Source organism: Capra hircus, chromosome 15 (genome assembly GCF_001704415.2).
Source record: "Capra hircus breed San Clemente chromosome 15, ASM170441v1, whole genome shotgun sequence".
In the NCBI taxonomy this organism is placed as follows: domain Eukaryota; kingdom Metazoa; phylum Chordata; class Mammalia; order Artiodactyla; family Bovidae; genus Capra; species Capra hircus.
This window is the reverse complement of record NC_030822.1, coordinates 31,687,471-31,713,764: the sequence shown is the minus strand read 5'-3', so window position 1 is coordinate 31,713,764 and position 26,294 is coordinate 31,687,471. Positions and strand designations below refer to the sequence as shown.

Here is a 26,294-nt window from a genome sequence, read left to right as displayed (position 1 = left end):
AATAAACATTTATTATTGTTCGCAGGTCTCTGAGTCAGCCATGTGTTTCATCTGGTCTTGGCTGGACTCATTCATGTGTTTGCAGTCACATGTGGGTTGGGTAATTCCCCTGGTGGCTCAGACGGTAAAGCATCTGCCTACAATTTGGGAGACCCGGGTTCAGTCCATGGGTTGGGAAGATCTCCTGGAGAAGGAAATGGCAACCCACTGCGGTATTCTGGCCTGGAAAATCCCATAGATGGAGGAGCCTGGTAGGCTACAGTCCTTGAGTTGGGTGGGTTGGGTGACTCTCCTGATCTTGACTTGGTGTAGGCTGGCTATAGGCTAGTCTAGGATGGCCTCACCTGGGATCGCTGGCACTTTTTATCATGTATCTCACCTACGTGTGTTTCTCGTATCCCTCCAGCAGGCTAGCAGTGTTCTCTTGGCACTGACAAAAGAGCACGAGGGCAAGTCCTCTCTTTAAGCTTCTGTTTGCTTCATGTTTACCAGCATCCTTTTGGCCAAAGCAAGTCACATGGCTGAACCGAGCATCAGAGTGGATGGAACTATTAAAAGTCAGAGGGCAAAAGAGATGGATACAGGGGAGACCATGATAAGGTTCATCCAGGGAATTAACACAGGACACAATGATCAATTTTATTTGGAAAGAAAGTCTTCAAAGAGGGTACACTAGAGCTGAGTATTGAAATACAACAGTATTCACTAAGTATGCAGCTGTTTCTTAGAACTGGATGCAGGCTGGTTTTCTATAACCAATAGCAACCCAGCAGGCCTTCTTGTACTCATGACAGACAGGGTTCTATTATTTGTATCTTGGCTTCATTCCTTATGGTCAGGCATAGAACAGCAGGCACTCAACAAATGTTTGAAGAATTGAATTAAATATCTTACTGTGAATGAGGTGTGGACTCAAACAGCTGAATCTTGAAGCCAATTGTTAGAAAGAGCAGTTTAGCGTCAACACCCCCAAAACAGAAATCCTTTTATTTGGCAGTGTCTCAATTTATCCCTCCCACAAACATTTCCGTAAGCCAGGTCCTATATTAGATGATGAAGAAGACACAATACTAGTTCACAGCCTGAGCTGTTGTTTAAATGGAGAAGACTAATAACCCTTTCCAATGGGCTGATTTATCCAACTATTGGGGCTCCATTTTTTAATACTAACTCTTCCAGAAAAATGCACCAGGAGCTGGTGCTACACAAATTCAGAAGCCCTTTGGAACGCCACTGAGGTTCTCTGATGGTCAAGGAGACTAATGATTAAAAAAATCTGCCCTTAAATACTGTAAGCTAAAATCCATGTCCTGTAGGGCTGAACTCTGGGGTCCTAACACAGGACTCACTTTGAGAAAATATCCAGTCTTAGAGGCATCAAACTCGTTGTGGGTCCTCAAGTCTAGGTGAGAACACAAGCCACCTTCCTCTATTTCTACAAAATAATAAAGTGTTTTTTGTTACGTCTGTAGATTTGATATCCAAAGATGCAGAACTCCCGACAACCCATGCCCACCAGGTCCATCCCACACTTGACAATTCAGCTGTCAAGTGACTCAAGCCAGCACTTTCCCAAAACTCAGTTGAGAATGCTTTTTTTCCTAACCTGTGTGCTGACAGACCTCTCTTTTTTATATATATTTTATTTTTTGACTGCACTGCACGGCTTGTGGGATCTTAGTTCCCCAACCAGAGATCAAACCTGCACCTTCAGCAGTGAAACCACTGGACCACCAGGGAATTCCTGAGGCTGCTGCTTTTTGAGAGGAAGAAATTCACTTTCCATTCCTCTAAACCTGTTCACCTCTATCCTTGCATATGTTAAGTCACCAAAAAACGAATTTACCTGGACTGTATTAAGCTTAAGCTTAATTACAAGCTACCAGGTCTGTGGTTTTTAAGAGAAATTCCATTTTAATAACATTTGAGAATTTCATTGTCTCTCCATACAAATGATTTGTTTCTTTGAATCAAATGATGTGAACCACATATGCTAAGTTTTCCCCTTTTGCTTCAGCTTCCAGGAATTTTGGGGATAAGCAGTTTTCTAATTCCCTGGTACATCTGTCTCACTTCCTTTATTCTGGCTTCTAATCTTTCTCTTCTATGTTTTCATTTTCTGCATCCATACTGTCCAGTATGGCAGCCTGTATTCACATGCGGCTACTGAGCACTTGACAGGTAGCTTGTTCCAGCTGGGATGTGCTATAAGTGTAAAGTATCTCAATTTTTAATATTGATTATATGTTGAATGACATTTTGGACATAATGGGTTAAATAAATTACTAAACCTAATTTCACCTGTTTCTTTTGACTTTTCTTTATACAGCTATAGGAAAATTCAAATTATGTATATGGGGAAAAAACTACACACATGGCCAGCATTTGTGATATTCATTATATTTCTGTCAGGACAGCTCTTTTCTACAAATCATCCTTTTCCATGAGTGTGTTATTACCATAAAATACCTCAAGTCCTTTGGGAAAACAAGTAGTAACTGCCACAGTGACAGCAGTGGACGGCGTGAGAAGGGGAGGCTGACTGGGACACATGCTTGTCAGTCTATTTACCTTGTGTTTGTGCCACATACAAACCCCCTCTGGCAAAGTATGCCAGCTCTCCCTCCCCAGGCGAGTGGTGGTCTTATGGCTCTGCCCAGTCTGAGAAAATTCTCAGCTTTATTTGAGCCAACAAATTGGAAAGGATCTGATAAGACAATTCACACCACATTGTGAATGACGGTAACACTGTTCACCCCTCTCAGGGGGTATTTCCATTTTAACAGGGGACAATCCCTGAACCCAAAGGAGTGAATCCCTAATGGTGGAGTTTCATGCATCAGTGACAGGTGAGTGAGAGTGAGGCAGACTCTGGTTTTATGTGTACGTGTGTTTATATATGTACTACTACATTCAGGATGTAGCTAAAAGTAAGGTCTCTTGATGGAAAGATGACGGGGGATGGGGGTGGGGGCCGACAGACAAGCAGAGAAGGTAGCAAATCCCCATCTGTGTCAGGCTGTAAAGGGCTGGCAGACACCAAATCCACTACAGGCCCTCAGGGGTTTGTTAAGCAACAGAATAGCCCAGTTGATGTCACCAGAGGATAGGTATCAAGACAGCCTCTGTGGTAGCTACTGTGGAGTAGCAGGAAGGGTCTCAGAGTAGGATTCAGGAGACTATGATGGCAGTCCTCAGCTGACTCACTGGCTTAACTTTGGGCAAGTGCTTCCACCCTGGGGTCTCAGTTTCTTCGTCTGGAAAGTAGAAGGTGTTTTAACTGTCAGTGAACTCTCGGGGATATGAAGGTGCTCGGAGAAGTAGGAAGTGCCCTACGAATGCAAGGAATCATGATTGGGATCTTCAAGTAGAAATGCAGCCACACAAACCTGGGGTGGAGGGCTCTGGGGAAAACCCGAGGGCCGAACACCAGTCCTTCTCTGTCCTCCCAGGCTGAACCCGGATTCCCAGGGCCCATGCTTACACCTGACAAATGATGGCCTGAGCTATGAACAAACGGAACTATATGAACACTTCGGTGCAAGAGCCCCCTCTTGACTACTCCTTCCGAAGCATCCACGTGACCCAAGGTCAGCAACCAGAGCACGGCACTCCACTCACCATGGCAGCAGGCTGGGTGTGGTCCCTAGGGAGAAAACAGCCTTTTCTTTAAAAGCCTAAAGAGATTCTTCCCATAAGCCTATGGGATTTTTGTCATCATTTTGGGGAGAAGTAGTGGGTAGGGAGGTGGGAGTAGAAGAATCTGGCATTTAAAAAAATCAGCACATCTGAAAGGAACCAAGGGAGCTTTTAGGGTAACTGATGCTCTTCAAAAGAATCCAGGCTACAGCAGGAAAGTCAGGTGGAAGAAAACTGGGGAGCCAGTCTATCAGCTGATAGTTTTATTCTCCGTTTCTTACTTGGAGAGAAGAGACTAATGAAAGAAAAATACAGGCTGCTTCAGCATCCCAGTCAACAGGCAGAACCTACTCTCCTGTCTCAGACACAAGCCTGTCCTGATCACCGGTAGAAACATGCACGGTCTTGTTACTAACAAACTGGCATGTTTCCAGTCGAAATAGTTATTGACAAATTTTATATTCATTCCGGTCATATCCAAGTTTATTCCATTATCACCCACGTTTATTGCATGTGCCAGCACCGCCCATGCTCATTTTATCTTTCAGCGTGTTTGTAAGGGGGTAGTTAGTACTTCTCAGGAGGGGACAGAGGAAGGCTTCAGCAAGATCATATTCTCAAGGTAATATGCTTCTTCCCAGGGAAGTTCTTCTGTCTTTGTTATCTGCTCTCATAAACACATCAGTACGTCTGCCCTCACAGAACACAGGCTGGCCTATCCTAGACGCATTACCTGGCTTTGGTTGTCTCAGGTAATCAGAGAAAGTTCAAGAAGCAGATGAATAGTTATCAAGGATACTAGATACTACTGAGGTTTGGGTTTAGGGTACTTACAGCTTGGGTTGACATCAGTCACAACAGTAACTCCTGCTTGTTCTCTCACACATCCACTGGCTGTGACCTTCCTTTCTTATGCACACCATCAGTTCTGACTGATGGGAGTCCATGTTCCACAGAGTTTTAGCTGAAATAATGGCTATGCACAAGATAGCTGAGGTGACAGAGGAAGAAGGAAGTATGACTCCTACCCACCCTGGGAATTCCCAGCTCTGAGTGGGGAGATGTAGTTCTGCCCTCCATTGTGTCCTCAGAATGAGGAGAGAAGTTACTATGACCAAGTATAACTCCACAGCACCAAACATAATCTGTACAGATGCCCTGTCTTTCATTCAGTACTTAAATATTGAGCACCTAACTATGATTAAGCACTTCTACATATCTGTGTGCAGGTCTGTACACATATGCCAGGCGTGGTGCTTCTTGCTAAGAGAGGAAGGGAGAAGCAGAGCGGTCCATCTTGCCTCAGGTTCTCCACAGCACTTGGTGTATTTACTTAGAATTGGGGTTAGAGGACAGGGTGGTTTGGGGGAACTTGGTACACAATTTCCTGAATTAATATATGGAGCACAGAATCCGAAATGACAGTGACTTTAGAAGGCAAACAGCCTACCACCTCCAACGCACAGTCCTCTAACTACTCCCACAGTTTAGGGAGTCCCACACCACACACTTCCCAACCCTTCCATTCCAGGGTGAGCAATGACATACAGAAGTTCTTCACGTCAGACTAACTCCTGCCCTCTGGGGACACATGGGGAAAGTTGCACGGCCCTTCAGGAGATATGAAGACAGATTATGTTTTCCTCAGATCATCCTGGAGCTAGACAATCCCCCGTTTTTTGAATGTTGGCATTTTGGTCCATTTTCCAGCCCTGTCTTGGCCTACTCTGAACAGGGCAGCTTTGACTGATCCTCGGGCAATGCAGTGCTGTGATGGAGTCTGAGTCTCAGTAACCATAGCAACCTGGACTCCCTCCTCCACCTGTGATAACAGCAACCCCAGGCGGCCTCAAGTTTTAGGAAATGCCATCCTCAGGGGCTCCCCCTGAGCTAGGGGTCAGCCCCATGCTTGGTGGTATTCCCAAGCCACTGCCTCATCAGACTGGAGACTAGTCCATATGCAGGTTTATTTTGATCTTAACTTTTACTCCTCTTTCATCTCAGGGTTCGAAGTCAGGAGATGTGAGGCAGGGGGTCAGGATTAGTTTATTCATGAGCTAGGGTACTCTCCTCCAGGACAGGACCCTCCTGCCACCTCCTCAGGCCCCACCTGTGGGTTGTGCTCATTCTAGGACTAAGAGAGCCATCTGGTGGATGCTGCCTGACCTGCAGCTGAGTTCAAGTTGGGTAGGGGTGGAAAAGAAGTGTGTCCACTCAGAGTTGAGGGGAGGCTGAAGACAAGCTGACCAGTTCAGAAAATACTAAATATTTCCTTTCTGGGAGGCAGCTTTAGACAAGTAACTAAAGGCATAATAGGAACAACAGGAAACATCTAATCACCTCAGCTGAGCTGATGAGTGGTTCTGGCTCTGCCACTGACAAGTCTCTGAGCTTGGGCAGAGCCCATCCTCTCCCTGGACCTTATTTGTTGGAAAAAAAAAAAGGGAAAGGGTCCATACAGATGGGTTCTAAGATTGCTCTTAAAAAAAAAAAAAAGATTGCTCTATTTCCAACTCTCCTCAGCCAAACTTTGAGGTGTTTATACCACCTGTTTATATTTCCTTACCTTTCATTTGCTCCTGAACTCACTCCAACCTAGCTTGCCGTCAGGCCCTTGTCATTTCATTGAGACAACCCTCAACAATTTTGAGTTGCCAAAATTACTTTTCAGTTTATTTCCCTGAAACTCCTACAGACTATGGATTCCCTGAGCATCTTTAAAACTATCCTGTCCTGGTTCTCCCTGCCCTGCGCTGGTGACTCACTGACTTCTTTAAATGGAACCTCCCCCCGCTCTTCCTCTCTCCTTCCCCCTCTCCCCTCACTCTGCTTGAACAATCTCATCTATTTTACTAACCTGTACACAGTCTATGCTAATGATTCTCAAGTCTGTGTCTCCTGAGCTTTAGACTTTTGTATCCAACTGCTTCCTTGGCTGCTCCTCTTTCCTGTACTAGAGGAACCTCAGACATGCCAAGGCCAAGCCCAAACTTCCACCTTCCCAACCATGCTTCTTTTCCTCCCACATCGGCCCATAGGACTGACATTTCCCCAAATACCAAGAAACTGAATGACACCCTTGAATATTATTCTACCCTTACATCTAGTCAACCGTCAAGTCATGCTGTGTGTCCCCTCATCCTTGCTTGGATGACTGAAAGAGCCAAAATGGAAGCTTCAGAACGATCTCGCATTTCTGAAATATGTATCATCTCCTTTGCTTTCAACCCTCCAGTGGCTTCCCACCTCCTACAGGATAAAGTCTAAGACACAACCTGGTCTTCAAGGCTCCTTGCCTCCTCTCCCCTCCTTGCCCCCTTGCACAGCACATACGTGTGTGCCCATGCTATCCCATACCTCTGTGCCTTTGCTAGTGCTCTTCTCACCTTTCCACTCTTCTTTGACTGATTAATGTCTCCTAACCCACTGAGATATCCAGCTCAGTCTCGGCCTTCCCTGGGAAACTTCCCTGAGACTGGGTTAAGAGCCCCTCTCCTGTGCTTCCACAATTTAAAGAGCATTTATCATATTATATTGACTGTTTTGCTTTCATTCTGCCCACGTGACCGCCTCCAAGACACAAACATCTGCTTTACCCCTGCTCTATTACCATACAGAGCCTCTCACTCATTTTGTTCACCATTGTATATGTCCAGTATGACGCACAGTTACTATTAACAGAAGAAGGGGGAGGACACCGAGTGTGTTAACACTGAAGTGAAACTCTATAGGGTCTGCTGGTGGCTAATTCTGGATTTTGTGCTCTAGCATCTTGGCTCAGGTCCAACATCTCTTGTTCTTGGTTTCCTCATCTATAAACTGTGCCTCCCTCCAATTCCCACACAGGAGTGGTATACAGAGAACCTAATGACAGTCAACATGGGCATGTGACCCAAACCAAGAGCCTGGATGGGAAGTCTTGGGCTCTTAATCCAAGCTCCCTCTAACTGCCTGTGGGACAGTGCATGCAATTGCACAAGACACAAGCATGGGGGTATGGCCCTGCCAGCTCCTCTAGCTACAAATCCTCCCAGCTGTCCCTTCCTACCCCCAGAGCCAGAAAAGCAAAGATAACATACCCAAAGTTCACTCTGTGCCCACAGATCTGCTAAGCGAGGAGCCCCGGACAGGGCTACGACCAGTAAGGCACGCGAAGTCGGGGAAGTCAATGACCCAGTCCCTGTGGTTAAACAACAATGTCCTCACTGACTTGAGAGACTTCAACCATGCGGTTTCACAGCTCCTGGAGCATCCAGAAAACCTGGCCTGGATCGACCTGTCCTTCAATGACCTGACTTCCATTGATCCTGTGAGTCCAGTCAGGGCAGGCCTGAAGCCACCTTGTCCAGCCCCCAGTCTCCCCACCTCCCACGTTGTCAAGGAGGTAGTGACGCCGCATGGTGCTGTGCAAAGCATACGGCTGTGGGCTTACACAGTTATAGGTTCAAATCTTAGATTTGCCTCTTACTGACTTTATGACCTTGGGTAAGCTCCTAACCTTTGAAAACCTCAACCTCCCTGTCTGAAAAATGGGGATAAATAGGCCAGCATTATAAACATTTGTGAGGATTAAATGAAAACATATGAAAAGCAACCAGCACACAGCAAGCCTTCGCATAGGAGGCTAAAGTAAAATTGTAGCTTACTGGGCACCCACTGTGCTTTGTGCCAAGTTCTTCAATAGAGGTAGTCACTAAAAGAACAGCAGTTACTTTCCATGAACTCAGGCTAAATGCTAAGGAACAAACAAAACTGGCCCCTTTTCATCCAAGTTCTGTTAGGAAAGACAAGAGCTATCGTAGGATTTGGAAACTATTCCCCAGGTGCAGGGATCTCAATTTAACTGTTCTTTTAAAAGCTCTGATGGACCTAGCAAGGTGCTGTCCCCTGTTGTGACAGAATCTTAGAATACTAAAGCTGGAATGGTCTTCAGTGAAAGGACAGCTAAGGCTCCAGGAAAGCACACAGGCGCCTGGCAAGTCAGTGGCAGTGGTGGGACCCAGGGCCGTACTTCCTGCCCCCTGGATCACAGTGCTGTCAGTGTGGTACCCCTGAACCCCTTCAAAGGTAAATGAAATGCTAGTCAATCTCAATCCAGCATGGCTGTGAGGGTGACAAGTTTTTCCCCAAACTCTTCCTTTTTGGCCACCCGTCAGTCCTGAGCACAGATACAGGGCTTTCTCCAGTCTAGCTTCCAGTCTCCTCTCCCAACAGGTCCTGACAACTTTCTTCAACCTGAGTGTCCTCTATCTCCATGGCAACAGCATCCAGCGCCTTGGAGAAGTGAACAAGCTGGCTACCCTCCCTCGGCTCCGGAGCCTGACCCTGCACGGGAACCCCATTGAAGAGGAGAAGGGGTATAGGTGAGTCCCTCGCCCTGGACGTGGGCTCTGGCTGGGCCCCCATGAGGGAAACGAGAGCAGGGGTTAGAAACCCAACACCATCCTTCTGCTCTGCTTGGACCGGGGAAGGGAGAAGGCTTTAGGCATTTCTTGCTTGCAAATCAGGATAAATCCAGTGTCCTCCAAACTCTACTCAAGGCCCTCCATTCCTTGCAGTCAGGGGAGACAGGAGTGACTGGTGGAGGGGGAAAGGGGTCCTGCAAGGGGGGCTGGCCCCCAGCCCGAGTCTTCCCCACAGGCAATATGTGCTGTGTACCCTGCCCCATATCACCACATTCGACTTCAGTGGGGTCACCAAAGCAGACCGCACAACGGCTGAAGTGTGGAAACGCATGAACATCAAACCGAAGAAGGTCCGGATCAAGCACAGTGCACCCTGAGGCTCCCAGGACCCCAGCAGTCTTAAAGGCCTGAGGGTGGTCCGTTTGGTTTGACAATAAATGATTTGAACTGTTCAGCAGATCACCTTGTGCCATGCAAAGACGCCCCCCAAATCAGGTAACCAGCATCATGTTCTGGTCTTACTTCACTGAAACAAGGAGGAAATGGAAAGAAAGGCCCGCTGGCCTCAGCTGATGGCGTAGCCCTGGGTAATGTATCTAACCTGTCTGGGACCTTTGGCGCTCTTTAGTTCAGATATCCTGAGGTTAGAGTTGCTTCGCAGAGCACCAAGGTTCTGTGGAGATGCCCCAGAGGCCTCCGTGACAGGAGGCCAGGAAGATGGGCTGTGACCTCTGGACGCCCCACTTCAATCAGATCAGAGTAGCTCCTCGCTCATGTTTTGCGTGTTATGATTCTGCTTAAGATTTCACTTGATAAAAACAATCTTCTGTTTGAAACTGTGTGTCTGCTGACTCCGTATCAGGTGCTCTTGGTCTGCATGCAGACCTCCACCCCCTCACTGGGCTTCCTGGGAATTCCACTGAGCCTGAGGCAATGCCACAAGGATGATGGCTGCCTCAGAGTCCAGCCTGTTCAGCTTTGATAGTGTTCCCATCGCTGGAAAAGGGACAAGCACAGTCTTATCCAATCTGAGGTTAGCACTGGTCGAGTCTCAGCTAAGACCTGGGAATCTCCTGGATTCCATTTAGTGCCCCCAGAAGATACCCCCTCCCCCTCGTCCATCATGCTGCTCACAGACTGGAGTAGCCATGAGGAGGGTGGTGGGCAGGACAGACGGGCGGGAACCAACACACAGATGGATACATGTCCTTTATCGAGGATGATAAACCAAAACCAAAAGACCCCAAACGTAAAAACCCAGGGTGCTAGAAATACAAACTCAACTCGTTCAAATTCAAGCTCCTCCAGACCCTGGTCACAGGCCCTCGTGAGGTGCACATGAGCACCAAGTCAGGGACGGGGGACAGGGGTGAGGCCAAGGAAGGGTGGGCAGGGGGCCCTAACAGGCCCCGTAGTGACCACCCCCACACTGGCACCTCCACCTTCCCAGTGACGGGGGAAGAGCTACCAGGCCTTGTCCCTGTGACCCCTACCCCACCCCTGGCCAGAGCTTCGAAGGCCAGTCCCAAATGGTTCTACCCTCCCTTGCTGCATCCTCACTTGCTCAGGCTTCTCGCCTCACTCTTCTCCTCCTCCTCCACTTTCTTCTGTGATTAGTAGCAGGTTAGGATACTGTATAAGCCGCAGTGTGGCTGGGGGCCAGGGGAGGCAGGGTGGAGACGGAGCGAAGAGAGGAGAAGAAGAGCTGTCCAGGGACCCCCTCTCTTCACGGGATCCCAAACTGTACAACCAGCTCCTCCTTTGCGTCCACACGGATCTGAGAAAGTGCACTGTAGGCATAAGCAGCTATCCTGGAGACCTGGGACAGGGGGACGGGGAGAGAGAGACAGAAACAGAGGCGTGAGGAGGGAGATCTGGAGTGGGGGAGGGGGACTGGATGGTCAGGGAGGAGGGAACGATGGGGGACAGGGAGCCAAAGAGAACGGCACGGGTGGGAATAGCAGTCCTAGGGGCCCTGAAAAGATGGACAGAGGCACAACGCAGGTAGTCAGTCATGGCCTTGCAGCTTCAGGAAATAGCGCAGCACCTGGTAGAGAAAGGCGGAAAGAACAAAGGGTAGAAAAAGAATAAAGGTTGAAGAGAGGGCATGAGGAGGACAGAAAGAGTGAGGTGGGAGAGAGCAGGGCGCACAGGTTACCAGGATCCCTCCCTCCACTTCTCCAGCTCCTCAGAGGTGGAGAGGGTGGGGCGAGGGGTGGCTCACCTGCTGCAAGTCAGAGAAGGGGACGGGCTCGCTGGCCAGCACTTGATGGGGCTGGCTGGTGAGAGACGGCAGCGGCGGCAGCTTCTTCCAATGGGTCAGGCTGCTGCTCAGCACAGCCAAACGGGTGCTGGCGGAGGGGAGGGGAGGGTGGGGACAGGCCGTCAGGCCACAGTAGTAGGCCCAACCAGCCCAGGCAGGCCTCATCCCTCAGACCAGAGAAGCAGGTGACGAGGCCTTAGCTCGCCGCAAAGCCTCTCCAGGCCCACCTCCTTTGCTCTCCACACCCTTGGAGGTCATAGGGCAAGCTGGGTCAACATGAACATCGACTGAGGCACCCGAGTGATTTGTGGCCACCCTCCTGGGCCGCACCCAGACCAGGAGCCTGGACCGGGGCCAGGGCTCCACAGCTGGAGCAGAGGGAGGAGGAGGGAGGGCCCAGCAGCCTCAGGCTGCAAGCGGCCGGAAGCGCACCTGTACTGCCGCGCCCGGTCCATGTACTCGTGCTGCTCCATGCCCTGGGAGTCTGCAGCAGACACGTCGATGATGTTGCTTTGGGGAAAGAAGAGAAAGGACGTGAACGGTGCTTCCGAGAGGGCCGAACAGACTCCCTGCCAGGTGACAGCTCCAGGGCTATCTGACAATCGTGTCCTTGTCTGCCCACGGGAGGACAACTGGGCCCAGGAGTGCCTCTTCCCACTGACCTGTCCCCTGCACCCTGGGTCTGGCCCCCCATCCCAGTCTTTAACATGCATGGAGGAGTGCTGTCCCAGGCCCGGTCCTGTGATGCCCACCTGGCTGTCTTGGCGAGGATGGAGGAGAGCAGCGCCTGCTCATCAGTGCGAGCAGAGGGCAGGCTGTGATAGTTGGGCTCGGCTCCATTGAGGGCTTTGGTGGGTGGGCTGCTAGGGTCCAGCAGCAGCTTCCGCTCCTCTCGGTCCTAGGAGAGACCACAGGGGAGACATCAGCCTCTCCTCTTAGCCCAGCTCTGACCTTTAACCACCAAAAATATTTCTATTAGGAACATCCCAAGTGCCCAACTGTACGGAAGCATCCGCTCCAGGACCAAGATCCTGCTTGCCTTTGGGAGCTAGGCTGGTGGTGGTCTAGGATGAGCTAAAGTGGAACCAAGCAGTCCTAGGGGCCCTGAAAAGATGGACAGAGGCACAACGCAGGTATTTAGTCATGGCCTTGCAACTTCAGGAAATAGCCCATCACCTGGTAGAGAAAGGATACTGGAGGCTGGAAACCAGAGAAGGTGGAAAATACCAAAGCAGTGGGGCCTAGATGGGACACCGAAACAAGTCAGGAGCCCGAGTATGGCCCTTCTGATCCCCCAGACCAGATCCTCCCTGGTCAGACTGTCTGCTCCCAGAGGCCCTGTGAGGCCAGACAAGGCCTTGGGCCCCAAGGGAAAGCAAGCTCAACCTCTCGATGGCCATTTCTCATATTATCTCAGGAGTCCCAGCTGCAGGCTCTGGGTCCTGCCATCCAAGAGTCTCTTCTTGAGGGTAGGCCCCTTCTACTCTCAGGCGTCCACTCTCCTTTCCTCTTTGCGTGGGATTCCCAGAACCTAAATCGGTGCTCCCAGAGTGCCTTTACGGAGCTGCTCCTGCCCTCGCCAAGCCGCCACACCTTTGTGAACGTGGCTTCCTTCGTGTCAGCAGTCCTGTTTCTGCCGGCCTGTGCCAATCACCACAACCCTTGAACTGACCTGAGACCAAACCAAGTCTCCCGGGTCCTATATAACGCTACGTGTTATTTCTCCTCAGCTTGTTTTAGTGCCTTGATCTAATCTACCGCAATCTTTTTGAATACAACCCTGCCTTGAGCCCATCAGCTGTAAATCCCTGCTGGCTTTGTGTCAGCTGCAAAATGGATAAGCCATCATGCTGCGTATCCAAAGTATAAAGAACAAGGGTACCCAGGATGATGCCAGGGACAAGAGGCCACCCTGGCTAGAGCTGACTCATCAGCCTTCAGTGCCAGACCACCAGACTCCTTAGTGCTCCACTCCAGGCCCATCTCAGTTCCTATTACAGTCTTTCACACTTGCAGGCTCCCAGCTCCCCTGCCAACAGCTCAACTCTCCTTACAGAACACACTTCCTCCTGCCCCACCCTAGGCAAGGTCAGTCCTTTCACTATTACTCTTCTTTCTCAAGCCTAGGCTGCCCATGTCCTTTGTTCCCAACAGCATGAGACAGAAGCTCTAGGCTCCTGCCTCATCAGCTCCCAACTCCTTTAAACACCCCCTGACCCAACTAAAACACAGGCTAAGTATTAAAGAACTTGAAAGACAAACCGTGTGCCAAAGATTAAACTATCTCTAAGGAAAGTTGGCTCCATAATAAAGCCTGAGTTGCTTTCTATATGTCCATCTTTTCCCCAGCCCCACTTCAGACAGATGCTCCTGCAGGACAAGGCCACTTCTCCCCTATCCGGGGTCCTTCAAGAACAAGGCTGTTATGGGTTTCAGTGGTGAAGAATCCACCTATCAACACAGGAGAGACAGGTTCGACTCCTGATCTGGGAAGATCCCACTTGCCACAGAGCAACTAAGCCTGTGCGCCACAACTACTGAGCCTGTGCTCTAGAGCCCAGGAGGGCTCCGTGCAACTACTGAGCCCAAGTGCTGTAACTACTGAAGCTGGCATGCCCTAGGGCCAGTGCTCTCCAGCAAGAGAAGCCACCACAATGAAAAGCCCGCACACCGCAACTTAGATGCTGCTCGCCACAACTAGAGAGAAGCCCTTACGGCAGTGAAGACCCAGCACAGCCAAACAAAAGGAAAAGAACTAGATTCTCTTCCTGAGCCCTCAACTCACTGAAGAGGCCATGCTACTACCGTTAGAGTGGACAAATAACATCGCCCCCACCCCCAAAAGGGTGAATGTAACACGGGAGGGTTTTTCACACCAAGATTTGTCCTAAAGTCAGTGTCAACCTGGGAGGAGTTTCACCATCTTCTCTTCATAGACATGTATGTGGTCTGCCTATGACTAGCCACCTGGTCTGTGGGCACAGCCAGAAGACACTGCTTAGCACAATGGATAAAGACAGGCCTTGGCAGCAGAACACCTTGCCTGTAGCACTTCCCAGTTTTGTGTGTGCATGTGTGTGTCTCCTCAATCGTTCAGTCGTGTTTGACTCTTGAGACCCCATGGACGGTAGCCCACCAGGCTCCTCTGTCCATGGAATTTTCCAGGCAAGAATACTGGAGTGGGTTGCCATTTCCTACTCCAGGGGATCTTCCTGACCCAGGGACTGAACCTGCATTTCTCACATCTCCTGCAACGGCAGGTGGATTCTTTACCACTGTGCCACCTGGGAAGCCCTCTGTTTTATAAGCTTGGCTAAATCACAGCCTCTCTCAACTTTTTCTTCACCTTTAAATAAACACAACTAGAACCTATATAACAGATGTTGGACAAGAGTTAAGCAAGATAACTGTAAAAGATCTTTGAAAACTGTAACATAATGTACATTTCTTTTTATTATTATAACCAAGAGTCCAATATGAGAATGGGAGAGAGGCCTGCCCAAGACCTGAGAGAGTGGACAGTGAATGGTTATGGCTTATAGACTAGGTAAGCAGACCTTCTCCACCTGAGGCCTCAAATCACCCAGGACAGGGATTTTCCTGGCAGTCCAGTGTTAAGAATTTGCCTTCTCGGGAAGGAGGTTCAATCCCTGGTCAGGGAGCTAAAATCTCACATGGCTTTTGGCCAAAAAGCCAAAACATAAAACAGAAGCAATACAGTAACAAGTTCAATAAAGAATTTAAAAATGGTCCACGGTCAAAAAAAAAAAAAATCACCCAGGACTGATTAAGCACCATCTCTGGGAGCTAGGACCAGAAGTGAAACCCATCAAGGGGAAGGTGTAGATTCAGGAAAGTAGAAATTCCAAAAGCTGGTATCCTTTCTCACAAAAAGTTAATCTTTGACTCATTCTGTGCAAGAGTCCATTATTATACTTTAGGGGACAATTTCCCATTAGGCCATAGCTTTCCTAGTAGAAACGAGTATTGTCTTCAATTTCTTACCACAGGTGAAGTGTGAAGTACTGCCTGGATGGCATCCCTAAGATAAGGCATATATGTTCACTGGGTGTTTGGAGACTTAGTGAGATCCAGGGGCCACCCGTGCCTCCCATACAAATGACTTTTTCCCAAGCTTAAGTCTTTGACCCAAAATAGATTCATGTGAGTCACTGGGGAAAGACCTACTTCCCCTATACCAGTGACATAATCCATTTCTGTGACCATCTACTTCTCTAGACTGTGAACTACTTGTTGAAATCTTTCTACAGTTTTCCTGTCAATATGTTTTGAAATGTAGAATCCAGGCTCAGTGGCAACCAAGACAGGAAGTGAGACTTAGGACTTCAAGCAAACTTGGGACTTCTTGAAAAGGTCTTGCCCTTCTCAAAAAGGTTAGGCAGGCAGGGCAGGGATTAAAGTGTAGCAAGAAGTGAGACTACACCAAGGGGAAGAGGCAGAATTTAAAACTGTACAGGCCGCCCCAACCTAACCCTTTCTGCCAAGGAATCAGATCTACAGCTGAATACCCAGAACACCCCTCTAGGTACAGGAGCCCGCAGGCCCCAGGCAGGGACTGCATTGAGGCAGGCACAAGTGAGCTCCCATCCCACCTCTCTTTCCCCGCAATCTAGGCAAAGCTAAACCCGTTTTGTTGCCTTCCAAATTCCCACCGTCTCAATGCCCTCACTGTGTCTATTAAATCCTTCACTGATCAGCTGAAATGACACCAACTTCCAGAGGCCTTCCCTGACTCCAAACTAGCAGTGACCTTCCTTCTTCAACCCCAAGGATTCAGAGTATACAAAGATTTCTGATTCATATCGGGGCAATATAATTCAAGAGCCTCAGCTTACCCACCTCTACAATGGGTTCACAAAGCCCATTAATACAAGCATAGAGAAGGGACAAAAAGCTGGGAAGGGAGTTTTTCCCAGAGACGGAGGCTGAGGACCCTTTAAGTTGTAAACGTCTGAAAGTAGGGGAAGGGGCAGGAGCGAGCGGGACAGGCGGCTGCCTGCACATCTTAACGTGGGGGGGTGTGCAGAAAGAACTCGGGCTTTAAAAGGAACAGGAGCCCGGCTGGCGTCTCCTCTGTAATCTGTCCCCTCCGGGCCTCCGTACTCAGTAAGCCCTGCAGTCCAGGTGACCCTCTTCTGCACGCTTTTCTCTGGGCCCCATGCCCCAGGATCTCAGCCCTCATTCCCGAGCCCCGCCCGCGGCGGCCGCACCTGGTCCGAGTCCTCGTTCTCGCTGCTATAGCAGCACCCCATGGCGGGGGTCGGGCCGGGCGCTCAGGCCGCGCCGAGGAGGGACGGCGTCCGTCACGAGCCCTTCCGGTCACATGACCGGCACCAGGATCCAGCAAGTAACCACCGCCCCCGTGCCTACCCCTTCCCGGAGCGGCTTCGCAGCCGTGGCTGCCGCCAGAACCCAAGCTTCCGGCCCCGCCCCTACCGCGTGATCATAGCCAACCAATGGGAAGGCACACCCTGCGTGACAGGCCGTCAGACACGTGACGCAAGGAAAGGGAGGGGTGGGTCACATGACTTCAGCTTTTGCAGGTCTCAGCTGGAGACGTCCGCTGCGGGGTGTAAAAAGTCCTTGTGTGAAATGTATGAGTTCCCGAGGCCACCAGGCTATATTTGTGGGCTAGTGAGTGAATTTATACCAGTTGCGGTTATGAAATACTCTCCTGAATGACATTAGAAGGGCAAGTGGAATCCAGGCCCTACGCTCCAAGAGCGTGGTGTGGGTACACACCCATAGGGCCTAGTTGGCTGGCGCCAGGCCCGGGCGCACACAGCGGGTGTGGCACCCAACCTTGAGTAGGGCTCTGAGACTTACTGGAAGAAGGGACTTTATACCTTCACAAACTGAAGCAGCGTGGAGCTCAATCTTGGTGGCGGAGGTAGAGGCCACCTCACTGATTTCTTTGGCCAGAGGCATTTCTTTTCAATCCTGCCTTTTTACATCAGAGCAATCTAACACACTTCACTTTCACTTTTCACTTTACTGCATTGGAGAAGGAAATGGCAACCCACTCCAGTGTTCTTCCCTGGAGAATCCCGGGGACGGGGGAGCCTGGTGGGCTGCCGTCTATGGGGTCCCACAGAGTCGGACACTACTGAAGTGACTTAGCAGCAGCAATCTAACACACAAAGCTCATAGTCAGTGGTTAGAACCGTTACACATCTTCCCTTGGACTCTGAACACAAGTCCAAGACTGTCGTGCAAGATCTTGCAGATCCTGCCTTTCCAACCACAGGGAAATACTTAGGAAGCTTGACCAGATTGACTTTCTGGTCTTTTCGCCCATGGGCTGACACACTGTCTCCCCAACCTGGTCTGCTTGCCAAAAGTCCCGGTGTTCATGGAGCACGCATTCTAGGGATCACGTATTGTATTCTCTGTCCCTGTATCAGTCTCTTCTACCAAAGGTGAAGTTCCTGGGGACAGGGACAGGATCTGACTTTTTTCTGAGACTCGATCCTTAGCACTGGCTTAGAATTTGGAATTAATAAATTACAAGCTCCCAATCACCTTGGCTCACACCATAACCCATGTCTTGAATCAAGGGGTTGGAGGAAATGTCACCAAACCAAGTAGTTCTGTTATCCCCTCAAATCAAGGTCCTGGAGTTCTGTAAGTTCTTTGAGGGATCCTGAAGGGTTGGAGGCAACTCCAGCACTTTCTGGGGCTGGTAACTTGAACCACAGGTCTCAGGTAACAACAGCAGCCTCAGCATCAATAATTGAGAGCAAGTCCAGCCTGCCTTAGGGTTCTTCCTCACCCCAAGGACTCCCCCTCCTGTCCTATGCTCTGATCTTCCCAAGCAGGAGCCTGCAGCCCAGGTAAGCAGGGCCCTGGAATGTGGGTTCCCAAGCACACCAGTTCAGATTCACCATCACCCACCTACTTATGGGCTTCCCTTGTGGCTCAGCTGATAAAGAATCTGCCTGCAATGCAGGAGACCTGGGTTCGATCCCTGGGTTGGGAAGATTCCCCTGGAGAAGGGAAAGGCTACCCACTCCAGTATTCTGGCCTGGAGAATTCCATTGACTGTATGGTCCATGGGGCCGCAGAGTCGGACACAACTGAGCAACTTTCACTTCACTTCAACTATCTATTAACCCCATTCATACATGCTTTTTAGTCACCTCCCTCCCTCAACTACCACCAGTGGCCTCAAAGGGGTAAAATGGTCCAGGGCACTGGAGAAGACAGGGTCCATGGGGATAGAGGGGTGGGTGTCTCGAGATGAGGGAGAGAAAAGAGGCTGAGTTAGGGGAAAGTGTGTGCTGTGTATCTATGTGACTGTGAAGGGAATTCTGAGAGAGGACAGAGGAGGGGAGTGCAGGAGAGGGGAGACAGAAGTGGAGAATAAATATGCCAATCAAGGACCATTCTCACCTTCCAGGGAAATGCTGACAGAGGGAGAGTTCTGTGGTGGTAAGGATATCTCATCCTAACACACTATGGAGTATTTTGATGGCCTTTTACTGATGCAGAGCAGTGATAGTGAAGGAGTTCCTGACTACAAAGATGTGCTATTTTACTACACAGTAATGGGTCAGAGACCAAGCAGGCGCTGGGTAAGGTGGCAGGAGAACTCAGACAGGAACTGGTGAAAGGGGTCCTGAAAAGGGAGACTACAGAGATGATACAAAACTGATGAAGGGAGCAAGGTGAAGATGAACCAGGGTCCAGAAGTGGGAAGACATGGTTTGGGATTGGGTGCTGAACTTAGGTGGCATGCAATCCTTGAAAGTCTATGGGCTTGGAATCAGACCAGCTTGGATTCAAATCCTAGTTCTTCTGTGTGATTCTGGGCAATGAACTTAGCCTTTCTGAGCCATGGTGTGTAAAATAACGGGGATAATTGCCACTGGTAAGGGCTACACAAATGACAGGCAAATGACGTGTGGGTTTCGCTCCCTTCCTCCACCCCAGGGCCCAGGTAGGGACCATGTCCCCTGCCATTGCGCTGGCCTTCCTACCCCTGGTAGTGACATTGTTGGTGAGATACCGGCATTACTTCCGACTCCTGGTTCGCACAGTCTTGCTCCGGAGCCTCCGAGATTGCCTGTCAGGGCTGCGGATGGAGGAGCGGGCCTTCAGCTATGTGCTCACCCATGCCCTGCCTGGGGACCCTGGTCACATCCTCACCACTCTGGACCACTGGAGCAGCCACTGCGAGTACCTGAGCCACATGGGGCCTGCCAAAGGTCAGTGTTTCCTAGCCTTCTGCTCCAGGAAGCACCTCCAAGATGGTGAAGGAAGATCCACAATCTGCCACTGTCTTACTGGGTGACTTGAGCATATTCTTGATCTTCAATGGGTCTCTTTTTTTCTCCTCTGGAAAGGAGGGAGCTGGGTAAAATTACTCATTCATCCAGTAAAATTTATCACTTGTTTTGTATCAGGCATGTACTAAGTGCTGGGGAAGAAAAAGGTAGAAGCCACAGGGATGAATCAGCCACAAAGGCTGGCCTCAAAGGGGGTATAATACAGGGGAATAAACATCTCAGCACATAATCCATAACCTTGTAATTATGGGTCTGTAATTCTCCCCCACCTTGGAGGCTCCCCCGTCCCATTCAGGGTAGCTGTCTGCTTGGATCTGTCTGAATCCCATCTCCCAGCACATGTGTTTCGGAGTCTTATTTAAGAGATTCATCCAGTTAAATGGTTAGAAAGATATTTCAATGAACAAAACAAGAGAGAGTGAAACTGGAAGGTCTAACAAAGATCTCTTAGGATTTTGGTGGTGCTTTCCACCTGGGCCCTCCCAGAGAAAGCAACATTTGAACTGAGCCTAGAGTGATTGCTTTCGAGTTGGCCAGGTAGTTGAGGATAGAGGTGGAGCAGGACAAAGCCAGCCGTGTATCTGAATGTGGCATGAAGGACTGAGCCAGCATGCTTGACTCTGGGCGCAGTTGTTCAGGATTGTTGTGGTGGGAAGAACTGAGAGCTGAAACCGGAAAGGAAGGACAGGATCAGGTCTAAGAAAGTTCTGAATGTCAGGCTGAGGATCTCATGTTCAATCCCATGTTCAATCCCAAAGGCCTTTAGGATCATAGGAAACAACAGGAAGCAATAGGGTCAGATTTGTTAGAAAGATTACTAGTGGCTGGTGTGAAGGAGGCAAGCTTGGAGGGGCAGGGAGACCAATGGGGCTACTAGGACTATAACCCAAAAAAGAAATGAGATTCTAGCCATTTGGGGGCTGCAGTGAGGCAAGTGGGCATTTAAGACCCCTTTCTATGAGGCCCCCTGCATCATCTCCCATGTCTGCTGCAATAGCCACTTCCTCCCACAGGTCAGATCCTGATGCGGCTGGTGGAGGAGAAGGCCCCTGCCAGTGCACTGGAGCTGGGCACCTACTGCGGGTACTCCACACTGCTTATTGCCCGTGCTTTGCCCCCTGGGGGTCGCCTTCTCACCGTGGAGCGGGATCCACGCACGGCAGCAGTGGCTGAAAAACTCATCCGCCTGGCTGGCTTTGACGAACACACGGTCAGGCCCCACCTCTCCAGTCCTGATCTCTTTCCTACCACCCTTGGCCTTACACTAGTCAGCCTCCCCTGTCTCCCATCTAGGAGAAATAAACAGCTCCTCTTAGGAACTATGACCTTGGAGAGTGTATGAGTTCTTATCTTCCTCTTCCAAGTCACTGGCACATATTTGCTGCTGGATGACAAAGAAGCAGTTAAGAGGAAAGTCTCTGGAACCCATCTAGGTCCAAACCTTAGTCTGCCTCTCGTTAGTTATGTGATCCTGGGCAAAGCACTTATCCTTTGAACCTCAGCTTCTTCAGTGGTAAAATGGAAATCACAATTCTGGTTCTAATTTCTTGTTCTGAAGCCAGAGGAAATAGGAGAACACACATGGGGACCTTGGCCAGGGCCTGGCACAAAATATGCCAAATGCTAGTGGGGTCTGGTGTGGGAGAACAGTCGTCCCTCCCAATCTCACCTCCAGTGTCTCCCCCGACAGGTGGAGCTCATCGTGGGGAGATCAGAGGAGGTGATCCCACGCCTAAGAACCCAGTACCAGCTGAGTCGGGCTGACCTGGTGCTCCTGGCACACCGGCCCCGATGTTACCTGCGGGACCTGCAGCTTCTGGAAGGCCATGCCCTGCTGCCAGCTGGTGCCACTGTGTTAGCTGACCATGTGCTCTTCCCTGGCGCACCCCGCTTCCTGCAGTATGCCAAGAGTTGTGGCCGTTACCGTTGCCGCCTCCACCACACTGGCCTCCCTGACTTCCCTGCCATCAAGGATGGCATAGCCCAGCTCACCTACGCAGGGCCTGGCTGAGTCCAGGTGCAGGTACTTACTGCTGCCTCCCCCTCCCCAAGCACGGACCTTAGAATATCCCCTCCCCTCCATTCCCTGCTTGTGGATTGACATATGCTGGGCTCAGGGCTGGAGGGGCTCTCCTTCCACCTCTGTCCCACTCTGGCTCCATGCTAACCTGAGGCCTCAAGTTCTGTCAGGCTGTGTGATTCCATTGGTTCCTCTCCTTCCAGTCTAGAGTCATGGACTGACAGGCAAGAAGCTTGAGTGCCCAACCCAGCCCTGTCACTGATTTGCTGAGTTACTCCATGGGAGTCTCTGCCCTGTTTTGAGATTTAATCTGTTCTAACACCAAGGAGGTTGACTAGGAGAGTTCCAGGGGCCCCTCAGTTCTGGGCCTCAGAGAACCTGCCCCCGACTCTCCCCAACCCCATGCTATTTCGGGTGGAATCAAAGGAAAACAGTAAACACTAAGTTAGAGGCCTCACAGGAATGGCTGGGTGCAAGCTGGGCCAGAGGAAATGGCAGTGGAGCCTCAGATGACAGCAGGGCTACTATGGCCTTCTCTAGCCCCAGCCCACATGGCCAGGTAGATCTGCCTGAAGTCCCTTGAAAACCCTTTCCCCAAAGCTCAAGAGAAGATGCTAGACTCCTCCTCTAGGTTCCACCAAGAAATAGGGAATAGACATGGGAAAAAAAAAATCAGTCCTGTGTCTTTATTAAAGAAAGTTAGAAAGAGACTAGATCTGACAAACAAGGGGTGAGATGCTGGCTAGAAGGGAGTGGGCTGGGCTTAGGCCCTGGGGATTCAAGGGCAGACTGATGGCCTGGGAGGGACCAAGAAGATCAGGTCCTGGCAGCAGCTGAGGAAGTGCCTGAGGATGAGCATTCAGGCACTGGGGTGGGCCATGGGGGTGCGTGATCAGCTGGTTCTGCAGGGAGTCCAGGGCCGTCCTCGGACCCCTTTTCTTGAGACCACCTTTTCTTGTCTACCTAGATCATCCACTGGTCCTGATCCTGTTCATTGCCTTCCATGTCCACCTGCAGAGGAGGCTGGGTGTGGGTGGGGAAGGGCCTCAGCCACCCAGCCAGCCCCAGTCCCAGGTCCTGCCCCTGGCAGGATCCAGCGTTTCCGTTCCCTTGGCTACACCCCTGCCTACCTCATTGACCTCTCCGTCATCAGGTGACTCATTGTAGTCATTCATCTCATCCATGTCCTGCATGTCCTCGTCATCCTCTGAGTCCTCTTCACTGTCCTCGTCGTCATCTTCATCTTCTTCTTCCTCGTCGTCATAGTGCTGGTGAGGCAGGGAAGAGCCTGGAGGTTCTATAGGTCTGCCTGGGCCACTTCAAGGACTGGCCCACTTGGAGCTTCTCTCTGGGGCCAATGAATGAGCTCCACTCCCTGATCCTGTCCCACTCGAGTCTAGCTGGTTGGTGCACTACCTTAGTGCTGGGCCCACTACCCACCCTCTCTCTTACCCCTTTCTGGCCTCCACCAGAGTTGAGGACCACACCTACTCTGGAGTCAGAGGTCAGACTTTCAGAATTAGAGCAGAGCTTCCGTCCACCTGAGCCCCACATAGGCCCCACCTGCTGCAGCCACTCACCTCTGAGGCCGGCTTGCCAATAGGTACCAGGTTGTTGTCTTTCTCTGCAATGCTCTGGAGCTGTGGCCAAACAGGGAGGAGAGCAAGGCTGGGGCCCAAGCAGGGCAGTCAAAGGCATGGCACTCACCTGCCCTGCCCCCAAGAAGACCCCCAAGTGTGGAGGAGAAGCTTCCTTACGACTCTCAAGAAGATTCAGTCTCTTTCCTGTCATCTGCCACTTACGGATTTGATCTAGCTATGTAAACTCTCTGGTCTTTGGTTTCCTTATAAGATTATGGTGAGGATGAAGTGACACTACCAGCCTAGAACATGACATCTGCAAGGTCCTCGATAGACAGTCAAAAAATACTTCTGTGTTGTAGGGAAAAGAGCCTGGGCTCTGATCTGGCCTAGAGGTCCCACAGTCTTCAGCAAATTAGGGTAACACAAAGGTGAGAACCTAGGCCCCCAGCTCAGGACAAAAACCTCCCCCAGGGCAGATCTGCAGAGTAGGGCCAGATTAAGGCCAGAGAAGGGGGATGGGGAGCCTGACTGAAGCGCCCCTGCTGTGCTAGGTTCTCACTCACCCAGGCCTGATGCTGCTGTTCTTGCTGCTGCAGCTCTGTCTCCTCCACACAGGGTCGATCCAAATTAAACCACAGTGTCTCAGTCACACGGGGGAAGAGTGAGGGGAACAAGGTGGACATGGCTCCTAGACTGAGGGAAAGGGTCAGGTGAATCCAACTGTCTCAGATGTGTGTGGTTTTAGATTTTATTTGCTGACATTTTGACTTGGGGATTGGATGGAGTGGACAGTAGCAGAGACGCACTCCTACCCTGTGGGAATCAGACAGACCTGGGTTTGAGTCCTGGCTCCACCACTTACTAGCTATTTGACCTCCGCCAAGTCACTTAACCTCTGAGCCTCAGCTTCCTCATCTGTAAAATGGGACAATAACAATTATACCACCCTCATCATTATTCTTGGAGAAGGAAATAGCAACCCACTCCAGTATTCATGCCTGGAAAATCCCACGGACCGAGGAGCCTGCGGGGGCTACAGTCCATGGGATCGCAATGAGTCGGACACGACTGAGCGACTTCACTTCACCATTATTCTAACAATTAGTAATTTACTTTATGGATAAGTAAAGCTGTTTGTAAGCTATTCAAGAAAGGAAGAGAATGGAAGCCAAATGTAGAGAGAGGAAACCAGAATGCAGACTGGCATTACAAAATTCAAAATTAAAGATGGCAGGACTCTACTGAAACTACCTCTACCCCCTCCAAACACCAGACCTACTTTTTGCTCCTCCATGCTGACCCAGCCCACACATACCCAGTGTCAGAAATTTAGGACCCGAACCACCTCTATAATGAACCACAGTCAAATTGGGGGGCAGGGAAGGGAGGTGTTACCAAGTGTAAGACATTCTAAAGGCATGAGTAAATAAGTAGATGAAAGACTGACTAGATGAACTAACATGTGAGAGAATACATAAACTCAGCTCGGTTTAAAAGGCTGAGGGAGCTGACAGGAAGGTCCCAGAGAATCTGAATTAAAACTTTTCAGCTCACAGGAAAACTGAGGCCCAGCACAGGCAACGACTGGCTCTAGGTCACACGGTAAACTGGGGGGAACGCTTGCGGGGAGTAGATCCAGGCCAGGCACGAGAGATGAAGACAAAAGGATCTATGTCTAATTCTGTTCTTGCCCTAATTTATTTGACCAATCCGGGGCTAGGGGCTGCTCTTCCGTGTACCGCAGCTTCCCGGCGCTTCTAACAGGATCCATAACACCCCTCCCCCTCCCCCCGAAGTACTGAACAGCCAAAGAACGCGGCTCCGAAAGACCAACCCATCGTCGTAAAACCACCACCCATTCTCTGCTTATTATTATAATAATCGTGGAATTGACCAACAAGAAGGCAGGGGCGGGATTCGGACAGGTATTTGCCCTTATAGGGTCGCTAATCGCGAAAGGAGGGTAAGGCCAATTAACTGGAAGAAATGCTGAGTGACTGGAAGTGGTACCAATGAGTGACGGGCCTTGTGTGACGGGGTGGGGCTTACTCTCGAGGAAGCGGCCAATGAGTTGGTGCGCTTTAATGTTAAGGGGAGTGTGAGCAGGCAGCTCCAGAGGAGTCGGATCAGAATAGGGTTTCTCTGGGGTAGGGAGGGAAGGAGGGACGAGGAGTCAGGAGCCGCAGCCTAGCTTCTGTACTTACCGCGCCGGGAGGCGGCAGCCGGCGACGACCCGGAAGCACTTATTTCTGCCTGACCGGAAGAGCCCGCCAGAACCAGGGACACACCAAACGCATGCGTGTTTGCTCTTCTTTTGTTTCCTGCTCCCGCCCCGCCAGAGTGGAAGTGACGTTCCACACGTCGGTCACGTGCTGGGTGGAAATTTGGCGCGCCAGCTCTGTACCCATGTAGCCCCGCCTCTCTCTCCCCAGGCCGTATTTTCTCGCCAATCCCTGCTGAAAAATAGCTGGCAGCGACCAGCGTTAGTACTAGGACTATTTGTTGTGCTGCGTACCAGGAAAATTAGTCTACTTCTACCTCAGAATCGCTGGGTGATTTTACCCCTCGCCGTTCCTGTCTGTCCTTTCTGTCCCTCAGTTTCCCGTTTTGGTGCATACATTCATTTATGTATGCCTTCAACGGAAATATTTGGGTCCCTATTATATTCTGTATTCTAGGCCCTGCTAGAAGCGGGAGCTAAATCTAGGAACATGGTCCCTGCCCTCAAAGACCTCAGAGTCAAGTAGGGAAGCCAGACTCTGCTAACCTGCAGTGGATTCCCTGGTCTTTTTGGGGGGGTGGGGGTTGGGGGCGGGCGGAACGGGCAGCCCCAGGGAATGTGGGGTCTTGTTCCCTGGCCAGGGATCCAACCAGCGCTCTCTGCATTGGAAGCGCTGACCGCCAGGGAAGTCCTTTCACTGGTCTCAAAATTGCCTTTCCAGGTCTGCATTCCAGATTTTGTAAGGGCTGGAGTGTTTCCTCAGTCTCAGGCGCAGCATTCTGCTACTGGGGAATTGAGCTGCCCTCTCCAGGTCTGGGCTAAATCCGCTTAGGGGTCAGCCTTGTCTCATCTCT

The 26,294-nt window shown here is 50.5% G+C and overlaps 3 protein-coding genes across 8 annotated transcripts; 1 reads left to right on the top strand and 2 right to left on the bottom strand.

Moving 5' to 3' along the window:
* Nucleotides 2,748-22,238, top strand: LOC102173865. The gene is given in 6 exon segments (XM_018059413.1): nucleotides 2,748-3,590; nucleotides 7,743-7,948; nucleotides 8,854-9,002; nucleotides 20,630-20,674; nucleotides 20,676-20,826; nucleotides 21,307-22,238. Coding segments are annotated over 6 exon segments (954 nt in total). The 5' UTR covers nucleotides 2,748-3,508; the 3' UTR covers nucleotides 21,628-22,238.
* Nucleotides 10,237-16,743, bottom strand: LAMTOR1 (late endosomal/lysosomal adaptor, MAPK and MTOR activator 1). Its single transcript, XM_018059411.1, has 5 exons — nucleotides 16,539-16,743; nucleotides 12,060-12,205; nucleotides 11,740-11,817; nucleotides 11,269-11,395; nucleotides 10,237-10,863 (listed from the first exon to the last, which is right to left on the bottom strand). The coding sequence occupies exons 1-5, from the start codon at nucleotides 16,578-16,580 to the stop codon at nucleotides 10,771-10,773; spliced, it is 486 nt and encodes a 161-aa protein (XP_017914900.1). The 5' UTR covers nucleotides 16,581-16,743; the 3' UTR covers nucleotides 10,237-10,770.
* On the bottom strand, nucleotides 22,295-25,553 carry ANAPC15 (anaphase promoting complex subunit 15). Of its 6 annotated transcripts, none has more exons than XM_005689880.3 (5): nucleotides 25,424-25,553; nucleotides 23,783-23,912; nucleotides 23,217-23,276; nucleotides 22,767-22,904; nucleotides 22,295-22,659 (listed from the first exon to the last, which is right to left on the bottom strand). In XM_005689880.3, the coding sequence occupies exons 2-5, from the start codon at nucleotides 23,900-23,902 to the stop codon at nucleotides 22,600-22,602; spliced, it is 378 nt and encodes a 125-aa protein (XP_005689937.1). In that variant the 5' UTR covers nucleotides 23,903-23,912; nucleotides 25,424-25,553; the 3' UTR covers nucleotides 22,295-22,599. The 6 variants fall into 6 exon arrangements, with proteins under 6 accessions (XP_005689937.1, XP_005689942.1, XP_005689939.1 ...); XM_005689885.3 differs by having other exon boundaries at nucleotides 22,295-22,647; XM_005689882.3 differs by having other exon boundaries at nucleotides 23,783-23,907; nucleotides 25,424-25,532.

Coding starts and splice junctions, on each gene's coding strand:
- LAMTOR1 (XM_018059411.1), bottom strand. CDS start 16,580: ATGGGGTGCTGCTATAGCAGCGAGAACGAGGACTCGGACCAG. Junction 12,206..16,538: donor AGAACGAGGACTCGGACCAG/GTGCGGCCGCCG, acceptor GGTCTCTCCTAG/GACCGAGAGGAGCGGAAGCT. Junction 11,818..12,059: donor ATCCTCGCCAAGACAGCCAG/GTGGGCATCACA, acceptor CTTTCCCCAAAG/CAACATCATCGACGTGTCTG.
- ANAPC15 (XM_005689880.3), bottom strand. CDS start 23,902: ATGTCCACCTTGTTCCCCTCACTCTTCCCCCGTGTGACTGAGACACTG. Junction 23,277..23,782: donor AACAGCAGCATCAGGCCTGG/GTGAGTGAGAAC, acceptor GTTTGGCCACAG/CTCCAGAGCATTGCAGAGAA. Junction 22,660..22,766: donor ATGACGGAGAGGTCAATGAG/GTAGGCAGGGGT, acceptor ACCCACACCCAG/CCTCCTCTGCAGGTGGACAT.